This window comes from Ursus americanus, chromosome 1 (assembly GCF_024610735.1).
Source record: "Ursus americanus isolate L20-20 chromosome 1, mUrsAme1.1.p, whole genome shotgun sequence".
In the NCBI taxonomy this organism is placed as follows: Eukaryota; Metazoa; Chordata; class Mammalia; order Carnivora; family Ursidae; genus Ursus; species Ursus americanus.
The window spans coordinates 96,153,365-96,173,867 of NC_142127.1; the positions used below are offsets into that span (position 1 = coordinate 96,153,365).

General features: G+C 41.8%; 1 protein-coding gene across 8 annotated transcripts in view; it reads left to right on the forward strand.

Moving 5' to 3' along the window:
• The window catches only part of RHBDD1 (rhomboid domain containing 1), a 126,385-nt gene that overhangs the window by 54,314 nt on the left and 51,568 nt on the right, over positions 1-20,503 (forward strand). For all 8 annotated transcript variants that reach the window (XR_015725431.1, XR_015725432.1, XR_006775791.2 and 5 more), the window contains exons 4-6: positions 4,699-4,787; positions 7,731-7,787; positions 14,248-14,391. Coding sequence is in view for 5 of the 8 variants with exons in the window: in XM_045775293.2 (XP_045631249.1) it covers positions 4,699-4,787; positions 7,731-7,787; positions 14,248-14,391 (290 nt within the window). In the remaining 3 variants the exon portion in view is untranslated. The remainder of the gene's footprint in view (positions 1-4,698; positions 4,788-7,730; positions 7,788-14,247; positions 14,392-20,503) is intronic.

Here is a 20,503-nt window from a genome sequence, read left to right on the forward strand (position 1 = left end):
TTTTCTACAAACACGAATCGAGCCCCCATTCTGTGTCCTTGCTACATCTCTGGAGGTCCAGAGAACAAAAAATAATGGCTGAGGGTTTTTCAGAATTGTAGAAAAACATGAGACCTCAGATGGAAAAAGCACAGTGAATCTCAAGGAGGGTAAATAAAATAAATCTATGACTGGAGTGACTGGCGTAATGACAGTGTACCCAAAATACAGAGAAAAGACAGATGAATGACCGTCCAGCTGATATTTCTTAGCAACAGCTCACCGTATACCTATCATTCGAATAGGAGGCTGAAATAAAGACCCTGTCGGACATACAGAGAGTGGCAGAATGTTTTACCCTCAGACTTGAACTGAAAGAATGACTAACAGTCAGACTTGAGCAGGAAGGAAATTGATTCCAGGAGTAGGTTACACCATCACAGAGCCGTGGCGCCTCAGAGAGATTGGGCTCATTAATAACCATCCAAACAAAATGGCTGCCTCTGTCTTAGGATTTGAGGACAAACAAGATGTTTTTCCAACTGAGTGTATAACTACTTAGACTTGGCACTGAGGTTTGGAATTCCCCTGTTGGTGATGAATGATTTTCACTTCAGGCAAGGGTCTGGAATTCAAGCCATCCATGAACGTCTTAAAATGATAGGTGACATATTTTGTGTATGTGTAATTTTTCTGCAGACAGGATTCGTGGCTTTCATCAGACATTTAAAGGGGCTTAGAACCTGAGCAAGTTTAAGAACTCCTGGATCAGGGGCGCCTGGGTGGCACAGTCGTTAAGTGTCTGCCTTCAGCTCAGGGCGTGATCCTGGCGTTCTGGGATCGAGCCCCACATCAGGCTCCTCTGCTGGGAGCCTGCTTCTTCTGCTCCCACTCCCCCTGCTTGTGTTCCCTCTCTCACTGGCTGTCTCTCTGTCAAATAAATAAATAAAATCTTTAAAAAAAAAAAAAGAACTCCTGGATCAAGATATTGTCCCCTATCGAAGTGAAATTACGTTGTTACTTGCCCTGAAGTTGAGAAACAATGATCTGAATTTGAATATCAGATCTTTGTGGCACTGTTGAGACCCCAGACAAATTATATTTCTTGTCCTTGTAGTCCATCCATGCAGTGCACAACCTGTGTGACTGTACACGGCCGCGATGTGTCTGGCCCCTGTGACTGTATCTTACCAGTCACAGTCAGAGTTTGATTATAGCTCTTAGCATTTCTGAAGGGAGTCTCTATTGAGCTATCAGAAGAAATAAAGCTTCTAAGTGACCAATTTTGGGATATAATAATAGGTTTAGTGCTGTTGTTTTGTTAATGGAGAGCATGTTTTCTGTAACACATTGTCCAAGTATGCGGGATGGGGAGGGTGTTGTGTTTAATCACTCTCTCTCCCAGTGAGATTTGATACTAAAACAACTATTAATTGGTGACCATGTATAACTTGTGTTTTTATAATACAATTGTAATGTATGCTAGAAATGTGCATTTTATATGTAATTTTAATTCCACTTCTCACTCCTTCAGTAGTTACTTGTTGAGTGCTAGTGTCCGGCCGTTCACCGCACGGGTAAGGCCATGGTATAGGGTTGAATATGGTGGTGCTGTCCCGGAGGATTACTTTGAAGTAGGATGGAGGGTGGCAGGCCATCACCAAATCCTCAGTCCCAGCCTAGTCAGGTCCAGGGGAAGCTGTGTTCCTGAGAGCCGGCCGCAGGGGATCAGCCTGCAGGTGTAACTCAGAGCAGCGCACACTTGGAGGACAGCAGCGGGCCATCCCGGACGGCACAAACAATTAGGTTATAACTCAACCACGGGCCTCCTCGGACAGCACAAACATCAGAACCCCTTTTTTATGTGTATAGTGATGATCATAATAACATCATCTGCTTCTGAAGCTGTTAACGGTCTTCCTCCAATGCCCAGGCAGGGGGGCCTCCTTGTCGCTCGCAGCACCCCCAGGGGCAAGGATGAAGGGCCCTAATGCTGGGATGGGGGCTCCCTGTCCTGTTGGGAAGGAGACAGTCTTCAGTTCCATTTCCCCTCTGAGGGCACAGGTGTCTCTTAGAGGGCCCAGGAGGTAGTCTGTCAAATGCTTACCAAAGGCACAGAGAAAGTTAATATGCCTCTTCAAATGGGCCCAGATTTCCTTCTTCGTTGGTCGCATCTCCCTTTTTTTGTGTGTAATGTTGAGAAATTCCCAGTTTGGATTGATCAGATCATAATTTCTTCTTCTTTTAAAAGAAAAACACCCATATAAAGCTTAAATGTAGGGATAAGGATGGCTAGGGTTTTGAGATGGGACTTTTGTGATAATGTAGTCTGGTCTCTGGTCGGCCAGCTTTCCATCCATAGTTATTTGCAATTATATTAGGACAATTAGATTCTAACTCAAACTTCTGCAGGCTCATTTAGAGAGATAAGAAATTCATTTCACTGTATTGTGCTCTAAATTGTAAATGAGGCTCAGGATTGATTGTTTAATAGGTTGGGGTTTTAAATTGAAATTTTCTCCCATGTTATTTTACATCTATATGATTCACCAGAAAAGACTGGTTTAAAAAGTTTAAAAATGTTGATGCTGTTTTATTCGTTTCAGTTTAATCGAGGTTAATATTTTTAAAAATTTGATTCTGGCTTTTTCTTTGTATTCCTCAAACTACCACTTTCTTTGCCATTCCTAGAACTATTTGAAAAGTTTTACGTAGCCTAAAAATAGAATAAAATAAGCACAATTTTATTTTTTTTGAAAGGCTAAAGAAAAGCACAGTTCATGCTATTCTTCCCTGAAAAATGGGAACCCGGGCATCTGATCCCATGTTTTTATTATCAGGTTACACATACTTTGAGGTAAATATATGTGATGAAAGTGATGGCTCTCTTGAAGGAATGACCGTGTGTGTGAAGCATGTATGTGCATATGCGTGTAAGCCCACGCGCCGTCACTTGCCGTGTGTGTGGACGTTTGCAGGAGCTTGTTTGGGCAACGGTGGGATTGAATTGGCTGATGGAACGAACAGCAGTGCCTTCCCGTCTCTAGAAGGTTGCCTCTAGTCTTTTCTCCGAAGTGTTCCATTGTCTGTTCTTTTCCTGGGATCCAACAGGTCTTTTTGCTAGCTCTAAGACAGGGGGAATGACTCGTGGCTGTCTTGCTTGTGCTTCTCCAGGGCCTTTGCTGCAGGGGGAAGGGAAGTGTGTTGGCTCTGATTCTATGTCTTCTGGGGGGGTGCGGGGACTGAGCATCAGCCCCCAAGCTCTGTCACTGCCGTGGCTCCGTGGTGCTCTAAGTTGAAGATGTAATGGGTTTAACTTACCTTCTGGTCCTGGGAAACTTGGATCATTCATTTAACCCACACTCGAGTGTCTGACCCGTGCCAGGCACAGCCTGAGGAGTGTATAACACATATGTGAAAACCGCAGAATTCACTGTATTCTTGGAGTTTACATCAGCTCCGTAATAACTTTCAGTTGCCCCCACTTCCGGAGTGAGGGTCATTTCCCCAAGCTGTGGAAATATTCACGCACTTGACCTTTCTTTGTTTTTGCTTTTAGCATCTAATGTAGCATAACAGATGAGTAGAAGACATCATTGCTGCCCTCAGGGAATTTGTTAGAGAGAGACAGACATGCCAGCGTATAAACGCATCATGACCCAGCAGGCTGAATACAGGCTATAGGAAATGCAGAACCAATGACTGGGGGAAGGTGGAAGGAAAGAAGGACATGATCTTTGTGACAGGGGTGCCTGCCATTCAGCTCAGCGTTGTGGTCCCCTGTGAGCACGTGGGGGTCTGGCAGTGGGGCGAGGAGATGGGCTTAGTGGGCCATGAGGGTGGAGGGAAGGTATGAGCAAGGCCAGGTGCCCAGAGGCCTGCACCGTAAGCAGATGGGTCACTGAGTGTCCCCAGCTGGCGGTGACATGACATCCCCACTGTTCTGGAACAGCTGACGGCAGAGTGCGGGATGCACTAAGAGCAGGAGTTGGGGGCAGGGAGACGGCGAGGTGATTTTCTTTCATTTATTCTTTTACTCATTCAACAAAGGCTTAGCTGGGGCTTGCCTTGAATTTATAAGCTTGAATTGCCAAGCTTAGGTGCTACTTTAAGAGGAATACAGCCAGTTTAATGCCCTAATTCATCTTTCAGGCTAGAAGTTTACAGTTCTCTTTTTGCTGAGTGACCGAAAGGTACATATGAAGACAACTTTAGGGGAACAGGTGTGGACATCCCAGTCTCTCTCCTCTGCTGGGTTCTCCTGCTCTTTGCCTCACTCTCCAGTGGTGAACAGAAGTGCAGCAGTCTGCTCTGCTACACGGACAGCCAGTGGGCCTCATGGTGGCTGGATCGTTCAAGATGTAATTCAGAGAAAACTGGTTTCATTTACGTTTTGGGATAAGAGCCACAGAGAAAAGCTGGAAGAAACAGAATGGGTTGTCTTGACAAAACACTTCCACTGCTCTGAAGGGGCCAGCCTGCTTCTCCTGGTCAAGGAGGGAAACTGCATCTTAAACACGTGGTGGTTATTCATTGTACCTTTTTTTTTTTAAGGTAGGAAATGTTCTTTGGACAGAGTTAAATGCTGCCCAGCGTAAAGAACATGATGGGAACAAAGCCTGCAGACTGTGACAAATTGACATGCCCCGGACTAATGAGAAGATGGAATGTATCTGCTCAGCAGAACGAATACTCACAAAGGGTCTCCTTCTCTCCTAGGACTTCCTTCGCCGGGCATCTGGCCGGGATTCTTGTTGGACTGATGTACACTCACGGGCCTCTGAAGAAAATCATGGAAAAATGTGCAGGTACAGAACAAAACACCTTTGGCCTGACAACAAGTTAAAAGTTCATTTTAATTTTGACAGAAACAAAGGGAACCCCAGGTTTCCCTGTGGTTCAGCTTAGGAATTCCCTAATAGGCACTTTTTAAACCAAGAGGCAAAGGAGCTGGTGCAGTTCCTTACGCTGCTCCAAAGAAAAGGCGGCAAACTCAAATTGTAAACCTGAAGCGTTCTTAGGAGACAAATAGCAGGATGTTTGCCTTCTGTGAGCATTAACGGTGCTCACAGAAAGCTGCGATTTTCTTGAAAATGCAGAGAACTAAAGTCGGTTTAAAATAATGCGTTCTTCTGCAGTAGTCCACGAATTAATATATGTGCAAGGCAGAGTTAGAAAAGGAAAGCAAATCTGTACTGAAGTGCTAGGCCTGTATGTGAAAGAAGTCAGAATGACTTAGGTTCTGGGCGGGCAAGATCATACTGTGCATTGACCACACCGAGTCTGCTATGGCTTGAAGCATGGCTCCTGCCTGTAAAAGTTTTGTTGTTGGTTGTTTTGTTCTGTTTGGCTTTTTTCCCTGTCAAATTGATGCTCAATGAAAATACTTTATTTTATTTAGAAATATATGAATTTTTTAGCCCTCTTAATTTAAAATGCTATACTGGCTTTGACTTATAGGAAAACTATTTTGCAAACACTTGTTTTATAGACCCTGTGAGTTCCAATATTTCATCTTTTATTCATGGGAAATCTTCTGAGACTATTTTACCTTTCCTTGAACCATAAATAATTTGTTTTCACAGTTTGTGCCGATGACTGGTATTCTTGAGAACCATATAATATTCATGATATTAGAAAGCTTTCCAGGCACTGTGCTGCCATCTTTATTAGCAGGCTGTGTTCACTTTCAGATGATTTTTACAGGCTGTGTTGCATCTAAACACATTCCCATTTTCCTACATTTGCTTATTACTGTGTTTTCAACGAGTGTGCTTGGAGGAGGCAGCGGGAACTGCATTTATTGAAAATGTCCAGTTCCATTATATTTTTGATACAACTTAATTATGGAAATCTAGTAATGAGATTTGTTGCCCAAATGCTCTCAGTACGAATAAAGGGAAAGAAATGATTCTTGGGAGTTTAATGTTTTCTTTCATTTTCTATGTGTGTCTGAAGTTGAAGTGGTTTGTAAAGCTTTCTGCAGACGGTTTACGGAATTTAGGGAAATATTTTGATTTTAAAGAGGATTTTCCCCACAATTATACCGTTTACACTCTTAGCTTTCCTTCTTAAAACCTTGCCTATCTTCTGTGGAGACTGACTTTTTACATCGTGTTGTTTTTAAAGTAATCCAATAGAAAATTAGACATGAAAAGTTGAAACAAACACTCAGTGCTATTTACACATAGCCTGCAATCTCTCTGCCTCCCCCCCTCCCCGGGGAAGCTGGAGAAGGTTCTAGAGTGACCTGAGAATTGAGGCGACACAGGAACCCTGTGGAAAAGAGCCAGGGGTGTGAAGCTGCTGTTCCACAGCTCCTGGAGAAAAGCAGCCTCGACTGAGGGTTTGCCTCTTGCTCGCACCCTTGCTCCCTTCCTTCAGCAGGGCTGAACTGACTGTCCTACTGCCCTTCTAGGGACGGAGGGAGAAGAGTAAGAGCCATGGCTCCCCTAACAGTCTTTCTGGGGGCAAGTCCTCTGAATAGCCAGAGCATCTCTACTGGGACAGGGTCCCCAAAGCCCAAGCTCAGTACCTTGCAAGGCAAAGACCCTTTTAGGTCAACAGGAATCTCTCAGGAACTGCAGAAAGAATTGAACAGTTTCAAGGTTCCCCACATTCTGTTCCCTAAAGGGCTAGCCCCAAACAAAAGGGAGTTTATTTTAACAGTTGTTTAGAAATCATGTGAAATGACCTTGGCTTTGTTATAAGGAACCTCCTAATTGTTTGGAAGGATCATCAGTTACTTATGGCTCTTTTGTTCCATTGGTTGATGTGTCTGTTTTTATGCCAGTACCAAGCTGTTTTGATTACTGTGGCTTTGTAATACAGATTGAAGTAGGGAAGCATTGGGATGGCTGCTATCAGAAAGACAGGAGATAACAAGCATTGGTGAGGATTTGGAGAAAAGGAAACCCTTGTGTACTTTTGGCGAGAATGTGAATTGGTACAGCCATTGTGGGACACAGTATGGAGGTTCCTCAAAATTAGAGCTACCTTATGATACAGCAATCCCACTTCTGAGTATATATCCAAAGGGAAGTGAAATCAGTGTCTCAAAGAAATATTCACACTCCTGTGTTCATTACAGCATTATTCACAGTAGCCAAGAGAGGGTGAACGTCCATCAGATAAATGGATAAAGAAGATGTGGAGAGAGACAGAGAGAGTGTGTGTGTGTAATGGATTTATTCAGCTATAAATTGAAAGAAATTCTGTTGTTTGTGACAAAATGGATGAACCGGGAAGACATCATGCTAAGTGAAATAAATCAGACAGAGAAAAACCAATACTATATGATCTCACTTATATGCGGAATCTAAAAAAGGTGAACTCAGAATCAGAGAGAGTCCAACAGTGGTTGCCAGGGGCCGGGGACATGGCAGAAATGGGGAGATGTTGGCAAAGGGTACAAACTTCTAGTTATAAGATGAATAAATTACGGGGGTCTAATGTATAGTATGGTGACCACAGTTAATAATACGGTCTTGTATACTTGAAATTTACTGGGAGTAGATCTTATATTTGCACATGCACAATATGGTAACTATGTGAGGCAATAGGTGTATTAATTAACTTGATTGTCATAATCATTTCATATGTTTGTGTATATCAAATCATTGTGTGATCTACCTTTTAAGAATTCATGTTACACAACCAGAATACATGCGACTTTTTGTCAGTCAGACCTCAATAAAGCTGGGGTGGGGGAGTCCTTAAGGCTACAATTAAAATACGTTTCCTTCATTTAGGCATTTCTTCCTCCAATATGCATTATCCTGGACAGCAGTACCCCTTTAACAGTTCAGGTAAGCACTTTATTTCATTTAATACATTTTATCTTCAAAAATCATGGTGTTTGCCACCATCAATCCGCTTCTGGGTAATACCAGCTCACGCTGTCGGAGAGTCGTCTGCACGTATGTACTTGTGCCGCTAACGTGCCTGAAAGCTAGATGGAGCCAGAGCCCAGGGAGCTTATTTGGTGACCTGGTAGAGCAGGCCAAGGAAGGAGGTAACTCTGGCTTGAAAATACTGTGTGGTTGATATGGGGTCTCTCAGGGTAAGATTCGGATTAGACCTGGGTCTCTTGGTTCTCATTCTGCAAGTCCAGACTGCCTGCTGAGTGTTAGAAGTCAGTTTTTGATCTACGATTTTCTGCATTCCACCCCACCTACACATTCAGGAAGAATTGTGTCTAACCTCAGAGGCTAAGATGGGCATTCCTCTAGTAGTTAATACCAGGTGACTTAAAAGAATATATTTTTTCTAGATGTCTTTGCAAATACGCAGAAGGGACTTCCTGTCCAAGCATCTGCCTTGTTTTAGACAAAGGCCCTTAGATTCCATGGTGGGGAGGCTGCCCTACAGCTCCCAGGGCCAGTTAGAGAAGCCATAGGCTATGGAAGTCTGAGTGTCTTTTATAGTTGTTAATTGGAGAACGCCTTGATCCCTCTGGCATTTGTTTTTAAGGCCTTTAAGGTGGGTCTAAAGTAACTTTTATTCTAAGGTTAATTCTGTGCTGCTATGAGGTGTCACTTTTCTGGGATTTCTCTTGAATGGTCTTTGGTCAGCAAGGACTCTGTTCTGGTTGGTTGGAAAGCGAAGGTCTCCCAGCCCCACCCGAGCTCCCGGAATTATTCAGCTCTTCGTCATTCTTTGCCTGGTCCCGTGGCATTTCACACACACATGTGTGGCTTAATAATTCAACAAAAACTCCAGGCAACCCACGCAGTTAGTTTTCTCCTTTGCTATTCTCTGCCCTGCAAATATCAGCTCCGCTCAAGGAGTCTGTTGCACCTGCTCGTGTCCCCTGTCCCTATACCACAGTCTAGAAAGTACCTCCAGGCACCTTTTCCCTTCTCTCAAGGTTCAAAATCTTGTATTGCCTGCTACACAATGTCTGAAAACATTCGTTTCATACATGTTCTCCAGTTTTCTGCCTGATTGTGGTGAAAGGGCTAGTTCAGTCCTGGTCACTCCTTGCTGGCAGAGGTAGAGGTCCAGTTGTGCAGGAGTGTGATGCTTCCAGTGCTCAGCCTGAGAGGGAGGAGTGGGGCTGCAGTTAGTGGAAGTTATTCAGAGGAAGTGGGGCGCAGGGTCTTGAATGAGTAAGTGGAAGTTAAGGAAAGTGATGGGGAGGAAAGGGCTTTTCAGTCTTTTATTCAAGGGCCTGTTTGAGATTATCCAGAATGTGCTGGAGTGCCACTGAAGGATTTAGTCAGTGGAGTGATCCTAATGGGGTTACATTCAAGCTGTTTGTGATGTGGTTATAAAGGCTTGGATTGTGATTATCAATCCTGGCCGTATATATGAATCACCTAAGGAGGTTTTTTGTGCGTGTTTGTTTTTTAAATATATCCATGTCTTGAATTCATCCTAGACCAGTTAAATCAGAATGAAGATGGAGACAGGGACTTGGACTTTTTTTTTTTTAAGCTTCCCAGGTGATTTTAATGAGATCAAGAAAAAAAAATCATAGGCCTAGATGATGGGGTTTACCTAGGCTTGGGGGCCCCAGAAGGGAATACTGTTGATGCCCCAAGAAAAGCTTCACTTCTGAGGCTTTTGCCTCTGCTAATTTGAATGATTAAAACACTAGAATTGTGGTCTTGGTGCAGGAGAGGAACAGTTGTTGGACAATGCCAGCTCACCTAAAGGGTGATGATTAGTTATTGACTAAGCTGATAAATACACTCATTTGGAAGAGCGTCTATTCCTATTGGTTGTCGGTCCTGGAGACCAGTTTACACTGACTTAAGTATAAGAGCTATTTTGGCCCACGGGACTAGGAAGAGGTGGGTTGGACAGAAGACCAAATCGGTTCTCTCTCCCATTGTGATTTCTCACTTCTTATTGACTTGATTCTCTCTACTTCACAGGGAACATGGCCCCTGACACCTGGAAGTTGGTTGAGGATAAAGGGCTTTTCGTCTGGTTGATTTATTAAATCCCCGAAAGTAACAGGGATGTTCCTCTGGACAAAGAGAATAAGAACATACCTGTGGACAGGCATGCCGTAAACTGTCACAGATTCCCTAGTGCTAATGTCCTGTGTGACAGCTGGGAAGCTCAATCTAGAAATGTTAAGTCATTTGGCTAACGTCATACAAATAGTGATAAAACCAGGACCGAAAATGCAACTCACTGATTCCTAGCCTCTGTTTTGTCTGTATTACAGAGATAGGAGATGGCCATTCTCTTGATTTATCCTTACGAAATAGGGCAGTTCCCCATATTGTCTTTTCTTTCCTTTTTTTTTTTTTTTTGCATTTATTTAAAAAAAAAAGTAAAAAGGGAAAAACATCCTTTCCTCCTTCACATGTGGGCATAAGTCTAGCAGACACAGACCACAGAATTAAAGGCAAAAATAAAAGTCCCTTTTACCTTTCTCTCTTATCCCCTGTAAGATTAGCATATTTATATTCCTTCCTCTGAAGTGACTGGATTTCTTCAAAAGCAGAGCTGCATAAGGCCAGGTGGCCATGCTAATGGTCATCTAGGGAACTTGTATGAGAGCATGTGTATCTTACAAGTAATGATTTATTCTTAGTATGGCCATCCTTAGCTAGTAGAGTCTTTATAGGTCAAAGAACCTCATGAATGTTTAAAAAGCTGTTACCAATTTTTCTAATCTTGGTGGTGTTTCTTGATCTCTTTTGCCATGAAATCCTGGTATGTGTATAAAGAACAGATGGAGTAGTTAATAGAATAATGATAACCAGAATTTCTTTTACTACAGAGCCAAAGTATAGAGCTACAAAAGAATATTAAACTGCGATTCATCGCAGGATATAATTTAAACTTATTTGTCTTAAGTGTTTGATTGTTGGGTTTTTCCAGCCATGTTTATTATGAAGATTTAAAATATCTGATTGGGCCAGCGGAACAGCTGAGGAAAGTTTTTTGTCCTAGGAGACCTGCTCTCATTATAATAGATATTGATAGGAGTTTTAGTCTTCTTGATGATTTATGACTGATGATATAGAACCTTTAACCACACTAGTCTTTTTGACTTAACACACTGAAGCTTTCCCTTTTTTCCCCCATGTTTTGTCTGACAAGTACCAAATTAGATTTTATAATATTCAGATGTTTAAAGTTGTAGACATTATTTCATTAAGGCCATGGTGGGTTGTTTTTAAAATAAGAAATAACGTGAAAAAAAATGTTTTTCTATGTCAGGAAAATATTTCCTCAAATTGTAGCAAATTTACCTGGCAATTGAAACTCTATAGATTTATGCAGTATTTCTGATATCTGCATGGATAGGCATTCAGAGCTTTGGGGTTGTTTTGGGTTTTGAATTTCCGAGGATAGACAGGTAGAAGTGCTGCTTAGACCTTCTATAACAAAATGACTTTCCACAGGGGTTTGAAAGTGGTAATGAGTCATAAGGGAAAGTGCCCAATATGCTTTTTTGTGTAGCAATAAGATAATTGGCACTCTTAGGGAATTGGGCAGTCTCTCTGTTCAGGGATTGTTGAAGCATACCATGGTATTCAGCGACTTATCCATAAGTATTCTATTATGTTTTGGAATGGTTGCCCCTTTCTTTTGTTCTTTGTGAAGTAGACATATTGATTGTATTTTAACCATTTGCCCTTATATGAAGGGGGTTTTTTTGTTGTTGTTTTGTTGGGAAATCTAGAAAGCAATATTCGTAGCAGTGCCACAGTCTTCTGTACTGTCAGGATATGAAACTTGCTCGTGGGTGTTCCCCAGCATAGCAGTGGGAGCTAATTTTTTTTTCATGGGTCGGTTGAGTAGAGACCAATTTGAGGAAGGTTGTCGATTTTTAAATTTGAATCCAGATCCAACATCAGCCCTACACTATTGTGAGGATTTGGGAAATTTGCTTCTATCCTTCCCCTGTTTTAAATACCATGATGTTAATATTCTGATATGGGAAGCAGGAGAGAGAATGTGGAAGTTGGGTTATTGGAGGTATTTAGTAAATTCCCACTAACTTTTTACTACTTTAGGAGCAAGGCTTGTCAGAATCAGTGCCCCAAATCCTGAACAATTTTATTTAATGTTTAATCATTCACTTTGTGATTTTCAAAGAAATTGTAAAATATTACCAAGAAAGAAGAGTGTTGTAATAATCAGTAAGAATGGGGAAGGGCTCTGGATAGACCACTGTCCAAAGAAGATGTACAAATGACCAATAAACACACGAAAAGATGCTCAATATCATTAGTCATCCAAACCATAATGAGATACCACTTACACCTACTAGGATAGTTATAATTACAAAGATAGGTAGTAAATGGAGAAATCTGAACCTATTGACGTAGCTTTATGAAAGAAATGTAAAATGGCACAACTCGGAAAACATTCTGGCAGTTCCAACTGGCTAAACAAAAAAGTTCCGTATGACCCAGGAATCACACTCTTGGGTATGGACTCAAGAGAAATGAAAACATAGGTCCATATAAAAACTTATCGATGAAGGTTTATAGCAGCATTATTCACAGAGTCAAAAGGTAGAAATAACCCAAATGTCTATCAATTGATTGATGTGATATAATCGTGCAATGAAATATTATTTGTCCACAAAAAGGAATGAAGTACTGATTCATGCTACAACATGGACGAACCTTGAAAATGTTATGCTAAATGAAATAAGCCAGACACAAAACATCACATGTTCTATGATTTCATTTATGTAATTGTCCAGAATAGGTATAGCTATAGAGACAGAAAGTAGATTAGTGGTTACTTAGGGCTGGGAGGGATGGGGGATGATAGCTAAAGGGTACAGGTATCTTTTTGGGGGTGGTGAAAATGTTCTAACATTGGTTGTGGCGATGGCAGAACTCTGTGAATATAAGCTAAAAGCCATTGAGTTGTACAACTTAAATTGGTAGATTATATAGTATGTCAATTATATCTCATTAAGAAGCTGCTATAAAAACATAACCAGAAGACACATAGAACATGATAAATATTCATGTAAATTCGTATGGTTACATTAGATTATCAGCTGAAACTAGATCAGTGTGTTTTATTATCATTTCATTGTTTATATGAAAATAAAGACTTTTGTTTGGAGTGCCTGAAAATTCTTATAGGAAATAAACTGTTTCCCTTTTAATCTTGCATTTTATTTATAACCAGCACAAAAGTAAACTTTAAAATAGCCTCAGGACCAATTATCAAATATTCTGAATATGAAATATTAATTAACCAGGTTCTGCCCTACAGTGTTCCTCTTTTTGGCTTGATTGTATTTTTTTTCTTTAGTCTTAAAGCAATAAGAAATTTAAACTCTGTTGATGATATGGAGACCTATGACACAGGACCAAAGTAAAGGGTAGGAATGTTGATCAACAACAAAAAGCACATTAATTAAACATTTGAAAACTCATCCCCAAAGGGTATGATAATGGAAGGAAAGAAGGAATAAAGTTAAACAGACTCTTACTTCTCTCTCATTACACCAGAATTAGATTGGTAATCTTTTGGGGGAAAAAATTCTCTTCGAAACAAATTACATAAAAATGGGCAATTAAAGATGTAAGCAGTAAACTCCAACCAACTTAAAAAGATTGATGGCAACACCTTGCAAAAGTGAACTCTGCTCTGTAATTGACCTTCATTAATGGGATATATAAGTTTGATACTTAAAGCATTATTTAATGAGCAGATTGTTTCTTCTCTCATTTTATCTAGCAACCAATTTCTTGAAAGTGCTATTAATAGAAACTGTGTTCTTTGACATAAAATTATAATTATAGTGACATCGCCTTGTATATCTCAGTGTAGTTATTACTGTCCAAAGTATCATACCCAGCACAGAAATCCTGCAGTATCTGCGATAATTGTTAGTCTGCCTCTCATGGTATGGAGCAGACAGAAAGGCTTTATCCACTATCATTTCAACCATTCCCTTGACTTCATAGAAAATGCTCCAAGTATTGTATAGCTCTAAAATGCAAGAATCCACTCCAGATGAAAATAGCTCATACCAGCCCCTCTCCAGTACCCTCTCAGACCTTCTGAATTAGTATCTTCTTCCTGTTCAGCTCATAAGGACTCACGCATGTGCAGTCCCACGTCGGGCACTGTGGGTACAACAGTGATAAGACTGTCACTGCCCACGTTCATGGAGGACTTCTCCATTTGTCATATTTTCTTATTTTGAGGATTATTACTGTACTCAAAATGATGACATAGATTATTTTATTGTCTTTGCTTACAAATAGAGGGAATGGAAAGAACAGTATGTGGCTGTGTTCTGTAACCTTTTCCTTGTGCCTGTAGGCTACTCCAGATATCAGGATGATTACCCATATGGCAGGCCAGGTTACTCTGAAGATGTACCCAGGAACTATGATGCATACACAGCAGGACTGAGTGAGGAGGAACAGCTGGAGAGAGCATTAAGAGCCAGCCTCTGGGACCGAGGTAGGAATTTTGCGCCCTTCACTTATTTTAAAGCATACCTCACATGGTGAGATGGTCTGAAAAAGGACTATTTGTAGCAAATTAAACTTTAAATAGTTTATAAAAAGGATATGTAGATGAAAAAATGTGTGCAGATTGTGATTTCAAAGAATGGGGTGTGATGCCGTATTCCCAGCACCCTAAGCTAATAAGGTGCCAGACTATGTATGTATTGTTAAAGTTGTTCTTTTTATAGGCCCGCTGTGCTCCTCAGTGCCTTGGCATTAAAGTCAAGAAACTTAAAAAAAAAAATCTTAGGTACATGAAAAAAGGAGTCTACTTTGGAATTCATATCTACAAAGCAGGCCGTATGTCACTGTATATATCGAAGTGTTGCCCACAAACCTTCCCCAAAATCACATGGACAGCTTGGTAAGAATTCAAACTTAGGCTTCTACTCCAGACCTACGAAACCAATCTCTCTGGGAGCAGAGCCTAGGAATTTGTATTTTCAACAGGCCTTCCAGAAGATTCTTTTACAGACTGATACATGAAAACCACTGTATTTATCTTGCCATCTTTGGTGTGGGTTTGGCTTACTACTGTTGTTATTGTTTTAGTAGTGACGAGAAACCATCCATTCATTCATTCAGTAAGCATTTCTGAAGGTCTTACTATGTTTCTTGGTCTGCGTTAGGTACCATAGGGAATACAGAGAGGTAAAAGATGTACTCTCCCTCAAAAAGTTCACAGTCTCAGATAGAGGAGATGCCTGCTAGATGCCACACCAGACAGGTAACCGTAGTATCAGGTGCTCGGGTGAGAGTGCTCAGCTACGAGAGGCTTAGGCTGAGTGCTGGAGGCAGGGAGAAGGGATGAGCTCTTCCTTCACTAGACCTACCAGACTCTCAAAGAGGACTTAGACCTTGAAGAACGCGTCGAATTTACAGAGATGCGGCCAAGTCAGTATCACACAGACAGGCAAGTAAGGACGTGGTCAGCCAGCCCTCACTTCGGAACGGAGCCTAAAGAGAAGAAGAGTGGGGAGCGGGGCTACAGCTACAATCGAGTAGGCCAGGTGGAAAACGGACCTGGTATGTGCTGTAAGTGCCAGTAGAGTCCTGCATGTAGGAGTGATGTGATCAGAGCTGTGCTTTATGAATCTGGCAACAGTCATTCCACAAAAAAGGACTGCGCACCTGTGGGGGGCACCGGGCATCATGCTAGATGACAGGAATCCATACATATGACAACCTGACTTCTGACTTCAAAGAGCACAAACAGCAGCAGTGTGCATGGAGGTAGAACGACAGCAGCAGTCTGAACAAGAAATAAAAGCCCAAAATGAGGAAGGGGGCGGGGGCAGGTGTGGGGAACAGAGAGGGAGAGTAAGTCAGTACTCCCTGGGCGAAGAGGAATTGGGGTGTGTAAGTCATCTATTGCTGTGTAACAAATCACCCTGACATGGCTAAAACCAATAAACATGCCTTCTTGCTCTTGGGCTTGTGAGTCAGCTGGCCAAACTTACGGGATCGTGGCCTGTCCGCAGTGGGTCGCGTGGAGCTGGCTGCTCTGGAATCACCCCATGGACTTGCCCGTTATCTGAGGCGATGGTGGAGGTGAGGCCGCACACCCCACCTCGTCCAGCAGGGTGGCCCAGGCTCATCTGCGGGGCCTCAGCCCAAGGGTTCCAGGAGAGTAGAAGTAAGTAAGACTTGTGCTGGTGCCCCGCCAAAGCCACTGTATTTTGTTGCTGAAACAAGTCACTGCCCAGACTGATGGGATTCAGAAATAGAGTCCACCTCTTCATGGCAGGAGCTGCACAGTCACATTGCAGAGGGTGTGGATGGAAGGAAAAGTAGAGAATTAGGGCCATGCTCATAATCATTATATTGCATATACTCAATGGTTTACTAGTTTCACGATCGCAAGCAGCATGCCTTAGCCTTTCTAATTCTGGGGGGTAGGGCCTCAGGGCCTGTACTAAATAAATGTTCATGGTTTTATTCCTATGCACACAGGAGTTGAATCACTAGTAGGCGAGACAGGAAATATTATGGGACAAGTAAGGTCGGAGTAAAGCTACTGAGCTTGGACTTTGTACCAGACTTCATTTAGGACCCCAAAGGGAGTGTGGGAGGGAATTTTTTGAGGCGATATAACTATTCTGTGTCTTGATTATTGTGGCGGCTACAAAACTCTGTATTTGTCCTAACTCACCTACCTGTACATCAGAAAGACTCAGTTTTCCTATGAAGAAATTTTGAAGAGATAAATAAAAATTAATAAGGAACCCAACGAAATAACTGGTAGTCCTGCAAAGACCATCAAGGATTAAACAAAAAACCATCACTTAGAAGGTTATTGAAAGACAGGACACTGATAACGTATCGTCTCATGGTGGAGACGCTAATAACAAAGGGAAAGATGTACCTTCGCGACGGAGAGATTTGGCGGTCGCCTCCTGAATGCCATGCTCGTGCTCAGCAGTGTTATCAGTGAGGCGGCCTGTTGCGAGTCTCCTGATATGATGCAGTACGAGCAACACAGCATCGTGTTCTTGCTACGACTCTTGCTACAAGTGTTTAACCTGACTCTGAGTCTTCCAGTGTAAGCGTCAATATGCAGGAAATACATGGGATAGAGGAACAAGCTGAGTAACACCACGGACAAAGAGTCAGACAAAAATGGGATTTCTGCAGTTCAAGGAGACTGGTCTCCTGGAGGGAAAAAAAATCCATGTCAAAAAGAAAAAAACAGGGTATGGTTTTATATTACAAGGAAGTAACAACCATACATAACATAAAAAACTTGAAAAACTTACCATAAAAACATTTTTTTTAAGATTTTACTTATTTGTCAGAGAGAGCACGAGCAGGGGGAACAGTGGGCAGAGGGAGTCCCTATAAAAACTTTTTTTTTTTTAAATAAAATGGGAATTTTGTATTTGGACTAGATATTAGAAGTTATTAGGGAAGTAATTGGACTTTCTTGGATGTGATAATGGTATCATGGATAAGTAGCAGAATGTCTCTTATTCTTGGGAGATACACACTGAAGTATTTAGAAGCCAAATAATGTGATGTCTGCAACCTACGTTGGAAGGTCAGCCAAACAGCCCTGTCCTGTCTCTCTCACCAGCCCCCTCCACAAGTACTACATTCAAATACATTTGGAAAAGACCGCAAAACCATAAACATAGCAAACTATACCCCGTTAAAGATCCAGAATGGCACTGGTATACTGAGGATTCTAATTAGTTCTGCAATGAGGAAACCAATTTATTAAATTAATGTTTTCTAAGAGCATGTGGAACTAGTTCCAAGAAAACTGACCTAAAGAGACTTAGTGAAGTGCATCATACAGTAACAGGTAGCAGCAAAGGAATTAGCTTTACAAGTTGTTTGTGTTCATTTCAGTTCTATTTTCTTTAAAACACTTTGTGATTGCCTTATTAAGAACAAGAAACCAGAGACATTGTTTTAAAGGCCTTAATATTTCTTAGCCTTTTTTTCCCTATGAAAAAGATACTTGGTTCGAGTTTTATTTTGTAAAATTCTGACCATATATACATACTGTTTTGTACCTTACTTGCTTTCATTCAATGTTATGTTGTAATCAGATTTTCATACCACTAAATGTTGTGAACATTCAGATCCTCCATGTATTATCTTAGATTTATACCTAAGTATGTTTTTTGGAGGGGGAGGTATGCTATTGTAAAGAGTAATTTTTAAAAGAAAATTCTGTATGTTGAGATTATTTTTTTTCTTCTTTAGTCTGTTGACGTACTAAATTATTTTTGATTTTCAAAGTTGAAGAAGGTTTGCATTCCCAGGATAAGTCCTACCTGGTTGTGCCATTTTATGGCCCACCATGGTGAAAATGCCCTGTGCCCCGGAAACAGACGTGTATTCTGCTCTGGTTGGGTGGAATGTTCCATAAACATTGATTAGGCTAACTTAGTCTAGCGCACCCAGGTCTTCCAATCCCTTCTGATTATCTACTTGTTCTATTGCCTAGTGCATTTCGAATGAAACAAATTGCTATCAGTGATACCGAAGCCTATTGTTGCTGTGCTCACCCTCTGTACACCAAACACTTTCAGCGTCCTGCAGTGTTACCTTGTTCTTTAGGGTGGGGGCTGATTTGCTGATGAGGTGTACTCAGTGTCTGCTTGACCTTGGCTTTCAGCCCTTCCTCTGCGCTGTGGCTTGGGTAGACTCCCCATCCGCTCTCATGCCTCTCTCCCGGGGGACTGCTGCTGCTGCTGCTGCTTCTCACTCTGCACTTCACAGTCTAGGGGTGGGAGGCAGTGGGGTACACCCTGATTGGGCCTTGATCTCAGTGACTGTGTGCCTCGCTTGGAGGTGTGGCCTTCTGGGTGTTCTTGGCCCTCCTCCAGGTTTAGAGGTCCCTGTTTATTTCCCCTCTCCTTTCCTAAGCTGCATAGTTTTCACCATTTCCGTTAGGGAAACAGTGGTTTTTGCCTTTCTTCCGGGCACTGGACGTTTTTTGTGCCGTGAGGATAGATGGAGAAGAAGGATCTGGGCAGCCTATTTTACAGACCTTTCCTGCAAGGGCTGCTGTTCTTTCTCCCAGGACTGAACCAGGAATGACAAAGGATGCTTTCCGGGCACTCTCACCTGTCCCTTTTGGGAGGCCTGTCCACCAGAGGTTCTGAGAAGAGCCTAAAAGTGGGTGTGAGTTCTTTTATATCGTAGCCCCCAGTACACTTTGTGTTATGTGTTCTCTGAATACGTCGTGTGTTCTCTTGCTAGCTCACACTCAGCCTTTAGCAATTTGTTCATGGTTTTGGCTAAATTCTTTTTATTAGTGTCCGGTGGAGTCTGACATAGGTGAGCAGGTGCTCCGATACCTTTTTAGGTCTCTGTTTAGTTAGTTGTCCGACTGCTTCAGCTCTGTGATGGGTTGCGAAAAAGTCACTAATTTGCAGATTGTCTTGCATTTATGTTTATTATAAGATAGGAGTGATGCTCCTCCTAGCTTTCTACACCCCAAAGGGAAGCTGGAGACATTCCTTGTTGTTCGTCGGGGTTCGAATCTATCATTCTTAGTATATTTATTTACTACCTTTTTTTTTTTTTGTTTAAGTGAAGAAGATCTTTCCCTCATGAAGTAGGTAGAATCTATAGTCCTTTTTAAAAAGCCTGGGTAAATGCGTAATTTTTTTTCTCTTGGATTTCCAGTCTTCAGGGTAAAAGTTAGTGTGCTAGAGTAACACTGAGATTTGAAAGGCCAACTAATAGAAATTCATTTGGTAGAATGCCAGTCCTGCAAGAAACATCCAGCACCAATTAGTTTCAAACTGTTCTTTAGTTAAATATATTGGAGGAGTAAATTGAAGAATCAAGGTAGCACCTTTTTAAGTTCAGAATGTGCTGTGGTCGTGGTCCTTACCAGTACTTGGCCATACAGGCCCAGAAGCTCATGTTGGTGATAGTAATACCAAAGTAGCCCTTGTAGGAGAAATCTTGAAATCCCTATTATTTCAAGGAGCGTGCACGTTTACTACTATCAACAGAAATCTTGTTCTGTTGGCAGTCTCAGCTTTTATAAGCGAGTCCAAGAGGCAGCTGATACCACAATAATAGAAAAATTCTGGAAAAGAGCCATCTCTTTCTTTGAGTCAAAAGGCAGATGCCAAGTAGGAACATTAGCTCATTGCATTTTCCTCTCTCCTCTCCCCCACATCCTTCCATGTATAATTTGTGCCTTTTTTTTTTTTTTTTTTTTTTTAATAGCCTGCCACCAAGTTCAGCTGGCGGGTGGGTACAAAGCTGTGTCCTTTTCAACTCCTGTCTCCCAGCCTGGAGCATGTGTACTGGTTAAAGCTGGAAATCCTTACTGGCAAGTGGCGTAACTTGTGCTGCTTTTCTTAGACTCTTCTGCAAGGCAAATGGCCACAGTCACACTTTGGCTCCCTCGTGAAAATCAAGCTGATCTGTTACCCGCCTCCCCCCCCCCCACACTGTACAGTTGGGGTTGCTGGTTAGCCATATGTGAAACTATGGTAGAATATACTACAAAGGTCTTGGCTTCAGAACGAGACTGGTTGCTGCTTTGTCTTTCCGTCTTTGGATGTGAAATTACCAGGGAAGCCATTTTAGAA